At 40.6% G+C, this 18,399-nt stretch overlaps 5 protein-coding genes across 10 annotated transcripts in view; 1 reads left to right on the forward strand and 4 right to left on the reverse strand.

Moving 5' to 3' along the window:
- The window catches only part of LOC118324408 (collagen alpha-1(XX) chain), a 33,146-nt gene extending 31,293 nt beyond the window's left edge, over nt 1-1,853 (reverse strand). For 2 of the 3 annotated variants that reach the window (XM_035656742.1, XM_035656740.1), the window contains exon 1: nt 1,700-1,853. The gene's annotated coding sequence lies outside the window, so the exon portion shown is untranslated. Of the gene's footprint in view, nt 1-965; nt 1,025-1,699 lie in introns of all 3 variants that reach the window. The other variant, XM_035656741.1, reaches the window with a different exon arrangement.
- Nucleotides 1,854-2,606: 753 nt separating this feature from the next.
- On the reverse strand, nt 2,607-11,619 carry slc35c2 (solute carrier family 35 member C2). Of its 3 annotated transcripts, none has more exons than XM_035656746.1 (10): nt 11,481-11,619; nt 9,935-10,122; nt 9,534-9,684; nt 8,280-8,343; nt 8,077-8,149; nt 7,132-7,300; nt 6,887-6,970; nt 6,255-6,430; nt 5,811-5,940; nt 2,607-4,327 (listed from the first exon to the last, which is right to left on the reverse strand). In XM_035656746.1, exons 2-10 carry the CDS (start codon nt 10,043-10,045, stop codon nt 4,188-4,190), a joined length of 1,098 nt encoding a protein of 365 aa, XP_035512639.1. In that variant the 5' UTR covers nt 10,046-10,122; nt 11,481-11,619; the 3' UTR covers nt 2,607-4,187. The 3 variants fall into 3 exon arrangements, with proteins under 3 accessions (XP_035512639.1, XP_035512636.1, XP_035512638.1); XM_035656743.1 differs by lacking the exon at nt 11,481-11,619 and adding an exon at nt 11,141-11,266; XM_035656745.1 differs by lacking the exon at nt 11,481-11,619 and adding an exon at nt 10,403-10,727.
- Nucleotides 11,272-12,689, forward strand: taf13 (TATA-box binding protein associated factor 13). Of its 2 annotated transcripts, none has more exons than XM_035656750.1 (2): nt 11,272-11,362; nt 11,503-12,689. In XM_035656750.1, the coding sequence occupies exon 2, from the start codon at nt 11,504-11,506 to the stop codon at nt 11,876-11,878; it is 375 nt and encodes a 124-aa protein (XP_035512643.1). In that variant the 5' UTR covers nt 11,272-11,362; nt 11,503; the 3' UTR covers nt 11,879-12,689. The 2 variants fall into 2 exon arrangements, with proteins under 2 accessions (XP_035512643.1, XP_035512642.1); XM_035656749.1 differs by having other exon boundaries at nt 11,278-11,362; nt 11,500-12,689.
- Nucleotides 12,581-15,881, reverse strand: tnnc2 (troponin C type 2 (fast)). Its single transcript, XM_035656748.1, has 6 exons — nt 15,769-15,881; nt 14,808-14,859; nt 14,299-14,442; nt 13,768-13,882; nt 13,504-13,640; nt 12,581-13,165 (listed from the first exon to the last, which is right to left on the reverse strand). Exons 1-6 carry the CDS (start codon nt 15,769-15,771, stop codon nt 13,134-13,136), a joined length of 483 nt encoding a protein of 160 aa, XP_035512641.1. The 5' UTR covers nt 15,772-15,881; the 3' UTR covers nt 12,581-13,133.
- A 1,521-nt stretch (nt 15,882-17,402) lies between these two features.
- The window catches only part of LOC118324410 (troponin C, skeletal muscle-like), a 6,050-nt gene continuing 5,053 nt past the window's right edge, over nt 17,403-18,399 (reverse strand). Inside the window, exon 6 of the mRNA XM_035656747.1 lies at nt 17,403-17,816. Coding sequence (XP_035512640.1) covers nt 17,785-17,816 — 32 coding nt within the window. The 3' untranslated portion in view covers nt 17,403-17,784. The remainder of the gene's footprint in view (nt 17,817-18,399) is intronic.

Genomic DNA, 18,399 nt, shown 5'->3' on the forward strand with positions numbered 1-18,399 from the left:
TTTGCTTCAATCAATATTTCCATGACTTCCTCTCTGAGCTTTTCAACTAGTATTTTAGACAGGCCACCACTGAAGAGAGTTTAAGAGAAACTAAAGGCTTTTACAAGACCACCTGACATAGAGCCATCATGTGCCGCAACTAAATTGCACTTTCTGTATGTTTTCTCATGTTTCACATGTACCTGCTTGCCTGAATGTTGCCAAGTCTGAGTTTAAACTTGAGTTGTATGTCGTCTGTACCTGTCTGTCTGCCTGCCTCTCAGACAGGGAGGAAAAGGTGGACATTGTTATGAAGTGCTGGTGGATCTTTTTGCCGAGAGGATTGTAGTGTCTCCTCTCTGCCTGAACCCTTTTCCAATTCTCAGTCAGAATCAGTAGACAGTCACTCCACAGTTCACTTTAAGTGAACAATGCAGTAGTGGACCATTATGTTGGTGTTATTGACATTAGTCTGATTTCCCAGTCTGTGCATCTGTGAATTACTACACTACAGTGAGATTAAAGTGGTCTCAAGTCAGTGTTCCAGTGTACTTTTGGTTTGGTCCATAAAGTGGTGAACAACGTTCATCAGTGCCAAACCCCAAGCTGACGTCCTCAAATGTCTTGTTTTGTACACAATCGAAAGACATTCAGTTTACTGTCACAGAGGACGAAAGAAACCAGAAAATATACATACCCGAGAAGCTGAAATATGAGAATTTGAAATTTTACTTGCTATCAAAATAGTTGCCAATGAAATTCATAGTTGAGAACTAATGAATTATTAAGTAACTGATGCAGCTGTAACTGAGTTACCTCACCTAGGAAAAAAGACAACAGCACAAAATAGCTTGAACTCCTGTGACCCCTGCAAACTACCCAGGTGGCCTCCTGATGAAGGAGAGGATTAAAAATGGTGGTTAAACACAGTTTTTGTTATTGGTCCTCTGTATCTGTTCTCAGGTAAACGACAGAAGCAAGCTCACCTTATATCCTGAAAGTCTAGTTGCTGTACATCGTTGGAAAATGTTGTCAAATATCCTACCTGGGGGAAGGAAACTTCATTTTAATAAATGTCAGTATTTAATAATTGTTCATTAAAATCAACATAAAAATTAAAAAACCTTTTGCAGTTGAGCAACAAGCTAATGTGCGCAGTTATTAAATAATGTAACGTTAATATGGCTGATTTTTGTATATGTCCAGGGATGTATTTGAAAGTTAAACATGTGATGACAGCATGTCCTTAATTTATTTACACAAGACTTGAACAGTACACACATATTGAGTAGGATGAAAGTGATGTTTTAGGTAAAGTGACAAAGCAATTAGCAGCTAGCTAGAGGCAGAGTGTTGAACAAACGACGAAACGCTGTTATTTAATAACTGCGTAGTTAAGTGACATTAGCTTGTCGCTTGTAGTTAATTGTAATGCGTAAAAGGTCAGACATTTCAATTTATCAATAACTTTTAAATACTGACAATTATTTTTAATGTGTGTATACTTCGGTAACAAATGAACTGTGTCCATCCCTCAGGTAGGCTACTTTACAACAGTTTCCAACAATGTACGGCAACTACACTTTCAAGATATAACGTCAGCTTATTTCCGTCGTTTACCTGAGAACAGATTGAGAGGCCCACAAACAACAACTGTGCTTAACCACAATGATACAACAACCTTTTCTCGTCTTCTCCAGGGCGCCAGGTGAGGTCTTACCTGGCTGTTTCCTGAGTCCACGTTATTCCCTCACAGACACTGCACACAGCATTCCTGAGGTGGGATGTCAACACTCGCCAGTCGGGCTGAACTGTGAAGCCAGCTCTCCACATCAGGTCGTATGTGAGCTCCTCCGGGTGAAATCTGAGAACCAAGAGCCTCCTGCTTCTCCAGCATGGGCGTGGTAGTCCGCTGAGGGCTATAAAAACTCCACAGAGCGCACATCGCCAGGACTAGGGAATACACACTGATTCAATGCAGTCAGTACATGTCCCAAAGGATTTATAGGACGTCTGCTTCACCTCACTAGATCATAGAACTTCTGCTACAATACATGTGACATATGTCAATGGATTTTATTTTAATGACCATTTTGCACTCCACGGCCTGCAGAAAACACTAGTTAATTTTAGGCGATTAGCTGTCCATGAAGACTGCATTAGTGTATGCTTTGATATTTCCAAACAGCTGTGATGGACCACTCTGAGGTGTGTGTAACTTCATTGCAGTGAGCACAAGCATGGCTGTCTAATTACAATAGAGATACCTCCTGCAAGACAACTTCCAATTACAAATTTACACTGTAAGATTTTAAATGCAAGAACTTCTGAGGGAAGTAAGATTAAACGGCTTTCAGCCCTCTTGAATGTACTCTTGACTGCCATAAATGTAGGAGTACTTGAGTAATAGATGAGATTAGAACCAGGCCTCAAGAGATCTGTGCGCCCTGCAAGGCTAGTTAATCAAGTTAGGTGTAAATAAACTGAATTACTACAATGATAGCTCATGTTAGCATGGCATATTGACTAATGGGTAAACTTAATTAATGTAATGAAATGGATGACCAGGAACGCAATAAAATCTAAGTTGAAAAAGGAGGAAATGGATATGACATTATTACACATTCTGAAGTCAAATATTATGTTTTTTCATTTTATTTCTCAATGTGTCGCAACAATGCTGCATTTCACAGGAAATCATGACAGAAAAACATTTTAAAAAGTTCACTTGATGGCTTTCAACTCAAGTACTTTAGCTACATAACTGATTAAATCATGAAGGATTTTAGCTCTTTAAAGTTTTCTTGACTCTAGTGACATTAACAAGGCACATTAAGGTATAATCATTTCACATCCCTTTAAAAAATAAAAAATGACTGGAGTGCACTTCATAACTCCATCTAAATAAATTTGACTAAAAAATACCATACTGTGAAGTTCCAATATCAAGACATTGACTGTATCACTTTCTACGGGGGGGGGGTCTCATTGTGACTCTTTGTAATGTGTAGTACTCACTGACAGATCTGACTCATGCGGCTTGATTTCATACTTATTTTACAATGTCACATTTGAGATAACACAGAGTAGGCTTATAGGGCTGAAACAGTCAATTCATTAATTAGTTGATTGGCAGTAAATTAGCCAGCATCTAATTTGATATTCGACTTCAAATAATTTGTCATTTTTCGAGCACAAAGTTTCACAAACATGAAGATGTGCTGCTGTCTTTGTCTTATGTGACAGCACCTGAATATCTTTGGGTTTTGAACCAAAGACGTAAAGTCGTCATCTCAGGCTTTTGGAAATTGCAATGTGCATTTGTCATCTTTTTTAAAGACATTTTTTAGTGCAAACAATTATTCAATTAATAACAGAATTAAAAAAAATGCAGAATAACCTGCAGATGTATTATTACTAATTGTAAGTTGCAGACATATTTTTTTTTAAATGTACTGTTAGCTCTGATAACTCAGCACACAAAAAGGAGAACAGCAAAGCCATCTGCAAAAATACAAATCTGAGGAACTATATTATACATCTATTAGTAATCCAGTTTTTACACAAAATAACTTAAGGATGTCCCTTTCTTGGAAATCTGACTACATACTTACGGTAAAGAAATACTGTCATCTGTTAGGTTCCCACTCTGCATTACTGGGATACCAGGACACTTCAAATTCTAGTTGATTTTCCAGACACTTGTAACCTCATTATCAGTTTCCTAACTGGAGCCGGTGCCACTTCACAGAATGCTATTAATGTTATATATACACATATGTATGTAGGTATATATAACAAAGTGAGAGGATCTTCCCACAGTGTGACAAGTATCTAGAAAAGAAAAATGACCCACTACAATTCAAGGTGTCGAAGTACCCCTTTAAAGCTGTAGCACCCTCTCTCCATACATCATACTTAGTCGACACGTGGATGTATTCTTGAAGCTCCCTTAAGGCAAAAGATCATAACTTGTGTCACATGCACAGTAATGTACAGCTGATAATGAGGCCCTGGCCTGACCTGAAGACTTGATTGGTGGAAAGAAAGAGCTGAAGAGGCTGTTCACTCTTTCTGTGGCAGTGTGTCCCAGACTAAACCAGTTTTTGGAAGCTCTGAAGCTTTGACGTCACTGTTCAAACCATTAGAGGGAAGAGTCGAAAAGGTGTGAGTAGCAAGAAGACTTCATTGGCCCGCAACCTGTGATGTCAGTGCAGGGTTATTTCTTGTTCTTCGTCTTCGTACTCCTCGGCAGTCGAATCCCCTCTTTCGTCTCCGTTCTGCCGCAGTAATGGCAACGCGAGCTCTGGGCTCTTACTGTTGAGCTGCCTTAAAGATGGGCCCTTACCTGATGGAAAATATCACAAAATGGACATTGTCAGCATGATCAGAACTTCTTTAATTCCCCCACCATTCAAATGTATTTGCCCACTGTTCTGCATCTTTGAGCTTCAGTGTGCAGAGTTTGACTGTTTTCACATTCATCTACTAGTTTTTCTGTTCACCTTAAATTGGATTTTAAGCTGTGTGCATACGGGCAGGATTTAGTTTTAAAGCCAATAATTGTCCAGTATGCAACTTAAAGCGTTGGAAACTTAAAGCCTGAGAATGGACTTTTCAGTGAAGTAGGAGACATCTTTCGTCCAGAAGTCAGAGGTCCAGTGTGTAAGATTTAGTGGCATCTAACTCTGCAGATGCTTTTGCTTCAAGCATGGAGTAGAAATTACAGTGAAAAAATGCCACAGCCTTATCCAGAGCCAGTGTTTGGATTGTCCATTCTGGGCTACTGTAAAAACATGGCGGTTAAACATGGCGAACTCCACGGAAGGTGACCAGCAACACCTATAGATATAAACGGTTCATTCTAAGGTAACAAATACACAACAATTCTTATACTCAGGTGATTATACACCAATGAAAACATACCTATGGATATTATATTCCATTTCTGCCAAAAGATCCTCCCAAATGTTACACACTGGACCTTTAATCTTTTTAAATGAAAAGTATTTACACATTCCCAGGTTCTGGATTTTTAAATGAGGGAGAAGGAATATATGTAATTTTTATAATTTGTTTGTGGGAAAAAAAACATATTAGAGAAAGGTTGTAAGTTGTAAGCCATTAGGGTAGGTTTTTTTTTTATGAAAAGGTGGAAATAACAAAAAATAATTGATAAAAATAATGATGATGACAATTGATGATGATTTGAATTGAGATATATGATCAAGTGATTTGATTTATTTAAAGCCATTTTGATTCAAACTGTCATGTTATGATGAAAATATTGTTTCATCATTTTCCCCATCTTACAGTCATCATTCACGACACAAAATTGTCATTTATCATTTAAGAAAAGTGGCCTAAAGTGCAGGAGCAACAAAACGTTATTGAAAAAAAGTGATGAAATGTAGGTAAAGTGAAAAACAGAGTGATAATTTGTCAGTTGACTTGATTTGATAAACTTGATTTGATAAACTTGATTGGGATTTTATTTGAAACAGCACTGCTCTGTAATCAACTAAGCTGTGTGTCTGCAATTCATCATTTACTCACATTTACAGCAAGGATTTGCCAAAATGTCAATCAAAAACCACGCCCACTTCAGTATGACAAACGATGAATGTAAGACGTATAATATCACAACTGTTTAAATCAAATTGGCTTTAAATGAATCAGATCACTTCATAATTTATCACTGCTTTTCAATTCACATGCATTTTTGGTACTTCCACCCCTCACAGTTTTTGAATATTTGTTTGTCTCTTATGTTATTGAGAAAACAAATTTTAACAGTATACTGAACAATAACAATAAAACAGACCACTTACTTTTGGAATAATATGTCTTGACTCCCACATGCAAGGAAATGCCACACAGACACACGACGAATCCCAGCCAATTAAGCGTGCTCATCTTGTCTCCCATCAGACGTGCTGCCAAAAGCATAGTACACACCTCCTACAGAAGAACAAGACAATCAGAGGAACAAATGAAAGGGTGTATCAGAAAGGTCTGAACCAGACTAGCACACAAAGATGTAATGCTCTTTACACAGCAGAAAATAAAACTTGCCCAATTCGCTTAAAGCTGATCCAGAAACTTGGCGTTTCTACATTTTCAGAGATAAAATTCTAGTACAGTTTAGCATACTGTAGCCAACACAGTAAGCTGACATATTAAACTCAGCTGTGTCAGGTTCTCTAGCTTTGTTGGCTTAGTTGATTGACTGATTAAAAACTAAAGTCATACTACACGCACAATTATATAGGTACCTTAAAGATCCCTGATATGGATAAAGTGAGGCTGGATGTCCGGGAGACTAGGAGGAACTCTGAGAAGCCTAAACCAAAGGCCAGTGCACCGCCGATACTCAGTGTGAAGAGTGAATACAGGAGAGGTGAGAGCTCCGTCACCCGGAATAACTTTTCTGAGCTACAGAGGCTCAGCCCTGGAAACAAGACGGAGAAGAGGATGTACAGTGATGTTTACATGGGTTGGTTATTTTATTAGCCATTGTTATTCATATTCCAGGATGGAGGAGGAAGTCAAATTAATTGTAGAGCTTTTTTTTCTTTTCCAAAGGAAGACACAGCACTTGATACATGACAATTTTAGCACAGCTTGAACCAGCAAGGGTTTCTCATAAACTATGAGAAAAGAAAAAAAGTATAAACATCTGACATTTAAAGCACAGAGACACATAATGGACAGTTACTGACAACATTTTGAGTAGGGTACAGCTCTATAGTGTTTATATAGCGCGGGGAAGTGAGATCCGATCACAAGTAGTTAGTCAAGATGGATGTGGAGATGCATTCTAATGCCAGGTGTAAACAGGTTACAGGTTGGGCGCTGTTGGCAAGTACAGGAAATATGTCAAACTACAGCTTAAGACTATGCTCACCTTCATTATATAGGAAGAGGGGAAAAAGGCCAAGGAACATGAGAGGTTGTAGGTGGTACATGGTGTCTATTGGGTTCTGAAGGCCTGGAGAAAAGTACAATATGAAATTCAAGTTCAAAGTGGAGGAAAGTGTGGTAAGAAACATGCTTGAATTTAGGTGTTTATGCCCACAAGGTAAAGTAACTATAACAGGAATGCTTTATACATATTTATCGTTTTCAAGTTCTCAGTGATTCAACACTGACCCAGCTCTGCTTTCTGCATGAGGACCTGAGTGAGGGTCCAGCGGATCCCCCCTATGAAGGACGCCAGCAGCACCATGATGAAGCCCTCCAGGTTGAACTGTGTCGACTCATATGTAAACATAAACAGACCACAGGAGATCAGGAGGACCACCAGGATCAAGAATGGGTTCTGGTACAAGGGGACAATGAGAAACAGCAGGAGAAGTTTCAGTCAGTTTAGGTATAATGTTTACAATGTTCACCACCTTAGTTTAGTGTGTTAGCATGCTAATATTTGCTAATTACAGCTAAATACAAACTACAGCTGAGGCTGATGGAAGTATATAAAGTATCACCAAGGTTATTTCAATTTATCCTGCCATACTGAACAACTTACATAAAAAGTACTCAACTGTCCTCCAGATCCAACATACAAATGACAAGCACCATTCCTTTTGTTGTTCATCTGGTCATTATTACCAACAGCTCTTTTTACCGAAGAAAAGTGCTGGCATTAGTTATGGTTGCTAGGAGATTTTTTTTTTATTCCAACAAGGCTATTCAATGATTTTTTTATACGGACAGAAGTAGCATGTGGTCATGTCCATTAGCAGGTCCACACAGCAGGAAATAGTACCCAAGAGAATTGTGGTCAGACTTTATTTCACCTTTACAATATATTAATCTGATTAAAAAAGCCTCTATTATCATCATCATCATTCTTTTCCCCTATGTTCTCAACTTTATCTTCCTCTCTGTCTCACTGTAACATCCATAAAACATCGCATCACATCGTCTGTATGCTCACTGCATTTCATTCTTCAATACGGTCAGTATGAAAACGGAACATAAATCAGGTAGAGACAATGATAGAATTGTTTCTTCGTGCCTTTTGTAAAAACTGGTTTATTTTAGGCATTTGTGCGGCCAATACACCATTTCCACAAAGAAAAAACAGCCACTCACCGGCTCCTCTAGTTTAAATACCAGCGAGAAAAAGAGGATAAAGAGCACTGCTGAAGACTTGGTCATGGTGTACCTTGAATGACACAAAAGAAGAGACACATAATTTGGATGGAACATAATTGGATGGAACAATTATGACCTGAAGTTTATCAGTTCATACTGAAGTAGTATATTCTATTAGAAAAGCTAAAGCACAAACTTACAAGCTAATGGTGATGAAGAGGAAGCTCCAGTTGGAAAGTCCAATATCCAGTGCTGTTGCCAGGGCTGGGTAAGAGGGACAGAATTTAGGACTTTTAGAAGACATACACCTTGCAATAAATTATGTTCTTGTATTACTATGCTGCAACTGTCAACTGTGAACAAGAAGGTAGTGTATCAAAGTGAAAACACATGCTTTGTAATAGTTTACATGTATAGGTACAGTGTGTAACATTTAGGAGGATCTATTAGCCGAAATTGAATACAATATTCATAGGTAGGTTTTCATTCATGTATAATCGCCTAAAAATAAGAATGGTTCTGTTTTCATTACCTCAGAATGAGCCATTTTTATCTACAGATGCTGCGTGTCGTTGAACCTCCATGTTTCTATAGTAGCCCAGAATGGACAAACCAAAACACTGAGAGAGCTTCTGGATGCTACTAAATCCTACACACTGGAACTTTAATTGAATAATTGTGAATCCTACTAATTTTAGGATTTAAGCTGGAAAACTGTATGGCGTCTTTTGATGTAAATGAGTATTTCCATAACAAATTAAAACCACATTATCTCATTTGTGATGGTTATGCTGTATTGGTTCATTATAACCTCCCCCAAGCCAGTGGTTCCCAAACTTTTTCCTTAAGTGACCTCTTTTATGTCATTTAGTAAACTGATGACCCCGTTAAAGTTACATAGTTTATGAATATTTCATATTATTTTCAAAACTGCACAATGAACCCAAATAGCGAACGTAATAAATGCAAGACATTTGTGTAAAATATGTGATTTGGATGAATTTTGAGCAGATTATTTCCTAAACTTTTTATACAATTCCCTCTCTGCATTATGTATTTCGTATTATTTAACCATGATACAAACTTAATAGGCTTCTTTTTTTAGCAAATACAATGTGTTCTTGTCCCCGGTGGTTGGCCATTGTTCTGTTTGACAATTTACTTTACTTTTACTTTTCTGAAGCAAATGCTAAGACATAGGCCTACTGGGTATATTATTAAGTTTTCTAGCACACCTTAAAATGAAGAGGGCCTTGCGACCCCCAGGGTTAGGAACCACTGCCCTAAGTTGTGATGTAATGTTTGTATCAATATGGACTTTAGTCGGTGAGCATGAGTTTAGCCCAAGTGTTCTTCAGTGAACATGATAAGAGCTGACTATCAGTCCCTGTTCTCTGAATACTTTGTGCTGCTTTCTGAACGGTTAGGGAAAACTCACCAGACTAAAACCTCACCTGTGGGAGACACTTTATAGAGGTAATCTGTCCAGCTCAGAACGATGCGGGGTTTCCCCGTCCAGCACTGCATGGCCCTTCGTGTCAGAGCCGACAGACAGAAGATGAGGGCGAGGTGAACCAACGTCATGAAGAGGGGATAGTGGAAGCCCTGAGAGAGAAACGGACAGGGTCATCTAGGATGGCCTAGCAGAGGTAGATTGTCCACAGTCTCTGACCTGCAGTACTTAAGGTCTCCTCCAAAAGTGAAACTATATAGGTTACCCTGGGTCCCAAGACAACACAAAAATAAATTCCACTTTAATGAATTTCATTTATCATCCCAAATAAAACCATGTATGTTGTACATACAGTGTTCTTGCTGGAAAAAACGATAATGCTTTATGAACTCCTTCACCTACCTTCATAAGCCATTTGTTATAGAAGGTGATGCCTATAGAGAAGACATAGTAAAGGAGCACTAATCCAACAGTGCGAAGCCCCCGGCAGAAGAACTGGACCGGACACGCCATATAGGGCTGCCAGGATCCGGGTCTTTACAGACAGCTACAGTGGAAAGGTCATCTCCAAACTGAATGTGCACCCCTTCCTAAGAGACCCACAGCGGACAGGGGGGAAGAGTTTACAGCTGAACAAGTAATATTTGGTTACAACAGTTGGTAAAAATAAGCCTGCAGCAATGTTAACTTCATCAAAAATCAGTGATAGCTAAAGTTTGACAACCACTATCTCTAGCCGTTAAAACACGTCAGCTTGTGGTTAAACCTCTATGAAACAAAGTACCTGCTGTCAACCACAGTTATCCAACACATTATTAAACAAAAGTTTCTAATTAGACCGCCTCAGCTAATATTAGCAGATGAACTCACCGGCAGCTCAGTCAACCAGATGCTTGTTTGGCTAAGTTTGACAGGTCCAATTGTTTTCTGGGCTAACCCATTAGCTGACATAAGCTTGCTGTGTAACGTTAGCGTACTCGTTATTATATTATTGATATAAGTTAATTATACTAGCCAAGTTACATCAATACAAAAACATAATAAGCGGTTTCCTGTTATTTTCTGGCGTGCAAAGTAACGCTACGCCCAATTAGCTTTCGTTATCACACGCTGCTGCATCTAACTTAGTGACAGAGTACACAGTGCGGTACGTGTCCTGTTTGTATGACGACACCCGCAAACCAAACTCCATTGATCAATCTCTCCATTGGCGGCGGCAGTGCTCTTATTTCCCATCTACAGGTCACACGCAGTGTAACCCAAGACCTTGCTCGAATCAGTATAAGCCATTCTTTGATTCGGCATTAACACAGCCCACCAAAAAGTAGTCTGATTTAGTTAATACATTAGGGGGTTTTCTGTTTAGGTTGTCGTTGCTTGCTACCTTCTCCCATGGAGGTTTTTACTAAAATAATGCGTACAAAGCGCAAAATAATTGAATAAAAGTGCGAGTAAATCAAGGTGTTACACTGGAGGACTGGACTAGCTGGCTAATTTACAGTGTAGCTAACGTTATGCAGTGATACACACACATACATTGTCATCTTTGTAACCGGAGTTTGGCCTTTGCCAGCAGCAAATAAAAAGATACATAATAAAGAAACATACCGTCCGTCATGTTGGCTATGTGGCTAAGTAGCATAAGCAAACTTTGTGGTGGAAGCCACCGTCTTCTTTTAACAAGAGTTAAATGAAAATGACCGCAGGGGGCAGTGTTTTCTAGAGCAAGCTTTTCTTTCCCCAAATCACTTCCACAGTCGAGGACTGGAACCAGAGCCGGAAGTCAACAGAGACCGCCGACTGTCGAGCTAACGTAGAGTTAAATACAAGGTAACGTTTTCTGCTCGAAATGATGCGCTTAAGTTAACTTTAGGACATTTAATGAAATGTTAACATTTGTCACTGCTCGGGGTCGAGGAGCATGTACGTGCCTGTAAGTTAAACCAACCTATCTGGGTGTTTTTCAGCAGAATGGCGGACGAGGAGGACGAGACTGGCTTCGACGAGGAGATGGAGGATGGATGCAGCGGAGTAGATGTCGGCCACGGGAAGAGGAAGAGGCTCTTCTCCAAAGAGCTCCGCTGTATGATGTACGGATTTGGAGACGACCAGAACCCTTACACGGAGTCTGTGGATATTCTGGAGGACCTGGTGATCGAGTTTATCACGGAAATGACCCACAAAGCTATGTCTATCGGACGCCAGGGCCGCGTCCAGGTGGAGGACATCGTCTTCCTCATTCGCAAGGACCCCAGGAAGTTCGCCAGGGTCAAAGACCTACTGACCATGAACGAAGAGCTGAAGAGAGCCCGGAAAGCTTTCGACGAAGCAAACTATGGCTCCTAACCTGACCGTGGGACACTTTTTGGACCTACAATATTTCTTTTTAATTTCTGTTCTACTGAAACAGTCATTCGCTCACCTGTGCTTTTGAGCAATTAGTTTAGGCCGGACTTTCTGTCCGAAGTCAGTGTTTTTTGTGATATGTGATGTACATTATTTTATATGGTGGTATGACAGTGATGGGCAGATGAACATGTCAGGCTATCTGGGACTGTTTAAATAAAGTAACTTACATATTTTCATCAGTCTTTATTTAAGTAGCAGAACACCCGTTCACTCTGGCAGTACAGTATGATACTGCCATATCACTGTAGATGCATTGATAGCACACTCTTCTGTTTTATCATTAAACCAAAAACAATGAACCACATCATCTTTGACTCTGGGAAAGAGTGAGTGAAATCCCACTCACTCAATCCTCCAATAATAATATAATAATATTATTATTATAATATTATTAACAGGACAACATTACATAACCACACTTAGGAGTTCTGGGCCTGAATAAAAGCTGGATCAATTATCTGGCATTTAAAGCTGCAGGAGGTCATTTTTATTTGCATGAGGAAGAGTACACGTTTTATGTGCCTCTTTATGCATCTGGCCCCAGGTGTGGACTCCTAAAACTGGTACCACCCTGCACTCAAAAGCCGACAGTATGTTCAAGACAAAACTGGCTGCGGTTCAAACAAAATGGACAAAAAGAAGAAATAAACATTTTATTGATATTCCTCAAAACAAAATTTTTACACAGACCATAAATATGACAGACCAACTACAAGTGAGCATGTGTTAGTTCATTTATTCTCTTCAAGCAAATTACTTCTTTGTACAGTGAAGTGGTTGAATTCATTGGTCTAAGCAGCAGGTTACAGGCCGCCGTTCTATCTAGACTAGATTCTAGATCAGAGCTTTACCAGCATGAGAGGAGGGGGTCGCTGATGACATGCACCTGTTAACGCAAGGCATACGCCATAAGGGTTTGTGCAGTGAATTTCCTCATTGCATCCATGGGTTGTCTGCAGTCACAAGCGAGCTGGGGGAAGAGTGTAGCCCAGCCAGCGACCCCGCTGCCGGGTGCCCTAGCTGTCTGTTGAGGATGTCTAAGGATGGAGAAGAGACGCAGTGAACCAGGTGGACAGGAGAGAGGAAAGGGAGCGTGTAGGGGGGGTGGTTTGAGTGGATCAGTAGGGGGACAGATGCGGTAAGAATGGGTGTTCACAGGAGGGAGGAGGAATGTCCATGAGTCTTTCTGGTTTTACTGCACATTCTCCATCATCTTGAGGAATTCTGGAAAAAAGAAAAGAGAGATGGGAAGTTTCAGTTACCATGGTCATCATCAGCTGCAAACTGCAGACAAATGTGTCCATCAAGGAGTTTTTTTTAACTTAACATGAGTAGTTCAAATAAACCATGTCTGTTTTCAAGTTGTGTCATTCTATTGTAAGGAGGCTCAGGGGTTTAAAGTTACTAAAACCTCACCCTACTAGTACCTGATATGCCATGGCACAACAGAAATATAAGAATACTTTTAAAAATTATAATGCTTTGCCACTCTTTATTGGGATAATTCATCACTGGAAAAGGGATGTGTTTACATGACACGTTCATCATGATCATCCACATACCATCAAAGTCCAGCATGCCGTCGGTGTTTTTGTCTCCATCCTTCATCAGCTCATCAATCTCCTCCTCTGAGATGGGCTCGCCGGTGCTGCGGATGATGAGGGCGAACTCCTCTCTATCGATGTAGCCGTCGCCGTTCCTGCGCAAAACACAGACGGGTGTGAAATTGTAGACGTGAACAAGTAATCACATGACAAAATAAAACACATGCCTTCATTAAACGAGTGCAGCACACCACGTGAACCACGTTACTGGTGTGAACGTACTTGTCGAACACACGGAAGCACTCTGCCAACTCTTCCTCGCTCTTGCCGGCCTGGTCCTCCTTTAGCAGCCTCACCATCATGACCAAGAACTCCTCGAAGTCAATGGTACCGCTACCTGAGGATGAAACACCATTGATTAACAATGGTCGGGCCGACCAAAGGCCCAGTGTCCTGCTGCGCTTCATGTGGGACACAGTGCGCTTGTCTTTGCGCACAACTTTACGCACGCACCACAGTGAAACATTGGAGTTAAGTGAACCTCGACATATATAATGTAATAATTTATATAATTAACAAAACCAAGAAGAAAACGGTCTGTTTAGACCATAAACATAAATAAACGTATTTAGGATCAGCAGTCTCTCTTTACGAGCAGAGTGCCTTGGCTCCAAATAATGTTAGATACAATTACTTGGTGTATTTGAGCTGATGTGGAGCACATGTAAAGTGTCAGAGTCATGTATTGCTTGTGCGTAAAATATGCGCAATGTAGGAATACTGTGCTGCTATCAGAGAGTACCCATCGCTCACCGTCCTCATCGACCTCCTCGATGATTTCATCCAACTCCTCTCTTGTCGGATTCTGGCCCAGCATCCTCATCACGGTACCCAACTCCTTGGTGCTGATATCACCGCCACCGTCGGTGTCAAACATGTCAAAGGCGGCTTTGAACTCTGGAGGGATGGAGTTGACAGAATGTGGCTAGTTACTCAGAAACTGGCCTAATTTCTCTGTACTTGGCTGTTCTTAAACCTGTTACTCCTGAACATTATTTCACTGTAGTAAGACAATTACATAAAATGCTCTTCTGCATGTCTAAATAGACTGAAAAACAGCGGAATCTGCCTCTGTGTACCGTTACAGTACTGAAGGAGCTCATTCTGACACAGGAGTAATAGGATGGTGTAACTGGGGTGACTGATATCTTGAAATTTTGAGGTGTGGTGACCGTGACCGTAATGTGTTGTATTACTTGTAACTGCTGGGCAAAGTAACGGCATCACTGAAGTAACGCCTTATTGTAGCAGCCTGTACTCACCAGCCAGCATTTCCTCGCTCAGGTAGGAGCGGGCCTCTTGTTGCGCGTCAGTCTGGAAGAAAACAGGGGCCACTTTGTCACTTCATCCTTCACTACAGGCTTCACTTACACTTCATTCATCACTCCAGTTAAAACTCTGTAGCCTATAACCTTTAAGCCAAATTCTGACACGGTGGCCTGAGCAGCAATTCCCATATTATGTAGGTTGCTGCCAGGTTTCATTTTTATTAAATTTAATTAATTATTTAATTAATTACCCCAAAATTGTAAAAAATGTAACATATCATCAACGTTTTTATGCTCAAACTATAGTAAAAAAAGGACTGTTTTAGGAATATCACAGCAATTACAATAATCTTCTAGAGATATTACTGTAAGTTTACGTTATTATATGATTCGTTTTTGCGATAATAACATTCTTTCATTAGTCATGCAGGATGTACTGCTGCGCCTCAGAAGGATTCCTGAGCTTGGTGAAAATTTCTCGGGCTATTTCTGGCTCAACACCTTATGGCTGGCTGTATATGGCCTGCAGACATCCAATCCCCGGGAATTTGTCGCCTAAGCAGAATCCGCACCTTCCCAGCTGACACCCACCCATCTCCCCATCTTCACTCTCTACCAGGATCAGTAATATTTGTAATAGATACATTATTAATCTTGCATTAATTAAGATTTCTGTAAAAATAAAATAAATTAATCTCAATTATTTATAATAGAAATGCATTATTTAGGGGGAAAAAAAGGCAAATGCTACTATTTTAAGGGAAGGCAACAGAAGAAAACATACTGCACAACAACTCAAGTTGATTTTTAGACTTCCACATGCCTTTATTACTCAACCACTTAACCTCCAATTTACAGGCTCTCCCCTTATTACTCCGCTTTAATAACTAATGGCTGGTTGTCTGACCAACCTGAAATAGCTCAACGGGTCATTTGCACAACTGATTGGTCTTACCATGTTTGTGGATTAGCTTTTCCCCCCCAAATATCCAAGGAAAAAAGAAAAGCCCAAAGGAGTGGTCAATCCGCGTGCACCCCAACAGAGAGACTAGACGTCAAGTGAAGGGTCACACACACTTTAAACGGGATAGCCAGGTCCCGCCCCCTGCCTCTCACAGGCCCTCCAGATTTAGTACCCTGAACTTTTAGGGTTCTGGGGCCACTGTGAGCCAATCACACTTTGGACGGGAAAAGCTCTTGTTTCTTGAAGTTGCAGGGTTAAGAATGTAAAAGAGGTAAAGCCAGAGTTTTTTAAGCACTTTTGTGATCTGGGTCAAAGGTAGAAAAAAATCTGCAGTACACAATGGGAGATGCAAAAAAATGCAGAGAATATTTTAACCATGTCTGTCACCTGGTTTGTTAAAACTGAGATTTTTAGAGGTAGAATGTAAGAGAGAACTGTGACACACTGTGAAGGATTCGTACTGAAAAGAAAAATACATACACACACACACACACACACACACACACAAATCTAATTATTGCATTGGCCCCATAGCAGCTTTCGCTGAGCTCTTTAAAATACCTCCACTAAAATGCTGCTAAAATTTAAAAAGAAATGCAAATAAAGCTACAAATCTTTCAGCTCGTCAGTGCACACTGCTGATTTCTATTTAGGCCTTCAGACAGTGCACAAGGAGGGGGAGGCAACGATTTTAAAGCAGGTTATGGGTTTTGTGATGATGGCGTTTCAATCTGAGTGTGAAACTCAAAACCGGGAGAAAAATGCTCCCTCCAACCCTCCACCCCTCTCTGCCCCCACCCCTTCAGCCAGTGCCCTGAATAGCAGGCAGATTTTAGGCCTAGAGAGTACAGGGAGGCAAGCACCCACACATCCTGGTGCTTGATAAACACAACCTGATGCTCCTTATATGGCGGGCGGTTCCTGAAGGGGAGGGCCTGAGGTGAGAGGCAGGAGAGGAGGATAGGATGCTGAGGAGGGGAGCAGCCGTAAAGAAAGGGGAGGGATGTTTGCTTTTGAGAAGTGGTGGGGGGCTTTTGCAGGCTATATACCCGGCGGGAGACGTGCATTTTCTAACAGGGGAATAAACTCATATGCTCTGTGACTGACTCGAGCCTCGGCCTGGCCGACTGCTCGGCTTCACCACTTACGCTGGGGATGAACCACTGATTTGTGCGCTGGAAGACAGCCTTGGGAAGATCAATGACATATTGTTATGACAGGCTTAGGCAGAAAACAGCTTGGAAGAGATCAATTTTAAGCCAGATAACTGAATATTTCCTCAGACATGACAGCTCTGTAGTGTTGGAATGAGACAGTGAGGTTGGTGTATGGCACTATCTGTGCAAATAGAGGTATTTCGAAAGGCATCGTGGGAGCTAGTTTGAAGTTGGGACTGGAACTGGAAGATAGACCAGACTAGTTGGAGTCAAACAAATGTGTGTGTGTAAAAGAAGGATGCTGTATGTGGTGCAAAAAGTGCATGTGCTTGTGTGTTAGTGTGGTCATGGATGCGTGTGTATCTGAGAATCGTGATGAGAACTGAAAGAGAAACGAAAGGACAAAACAGATAAAAATCAGATGAGATAAGACGTGTCAGGCATGCATGGCAGAATAATTTGCAAAGATGAACAAGGAGAAAGTGGATTTATTTAGAAAGAACAGGGTGGAGAAGATATACAGTTCTGAGGAGGAGGAGGAGGGTGGGGGTTAAAGCTAAGTGGTGTAAGATTTCTGGAGGAACGGCAGCTGCCAAGGAGACAGCTGGGTGAAGGCCAGGGGAAAGTGCCTTCGTCTTAAAAGGTTTGAACGGATATTTATAGATATCCTCACCAAGCCCCAAGCTTTCATATGGGAAGGGAAAGAGGAGGTGGGGGGGGACATTTCAGAAACAACATCAGATTCATAATTGTACAGGGTTTTATATATCTAGAGTTTGTTCCAAGCCCATTTCCACAAGCTATTATTTATTCTCTCTGAGGAAGGGTCACCAAGGAATGTTGAGCCTCATTACTGGACGTTCTCCATCATCTTCAGGAACTCTGGAGAAAGAAAGCGAGGGCAACAGTCAATTAACCAGTCCACCACAGATCCATCGGACTGATCAATGAATGACTGAGCAGATCAACAGTCTTAGTTATAGTTATTAGTCAGCTCACAAGCTGAGCACACTGTGTAGACAAAGCCTTAAACAAAACTAATCATGGAGAACATGTAATTGCAATGTGTAAATGTTCATCTGTACATGTAGTCTGTTTCAGCTGTGATCATTTTAAGATGAGCACTAATCTTTGTTTGTCTGCCAGATTCATGTGCTCACGGACTCAAGTATTACTTTCAGCCAGATGGTAAAATGCCTCAAAATGTATTTATATATCTTCGTGCAGACTTGTCACTTTGTAGTCCATTTCAAGTCCATATATTATGAAGCAGTTGGTATTGGTTTTGAGGTTAACAAAAGGGAAAGTTACCATAATCATTCTACCTTTTAACACCACAGAGAGTTCACAAAGATTTAGGTTCCACCCCATCTCTGATTACTAATGTTAGTCAACCAAAAAACATTTTATTTACAGGGAATAGTTTGGCATTTTGGGAAATATGCTTATTTGTTTTCTTACCAAG

Source organism: Morone saxatilis, unplaced genomic scaffold (genome assembly GCF_004916995.1).
Source record: "Morone saxatilis isolate NCDOM2014 unplaced genomic scaffold, NCSU_SB_2.0 Contig15, whole genome shotgun sequence".
Classification (NCBI taxonomy): domain Eukaryota; kingdom Metazoa; phylum Chordata; class Actinopteri; family Moronidae; genus Morone; species Morone saxatilis.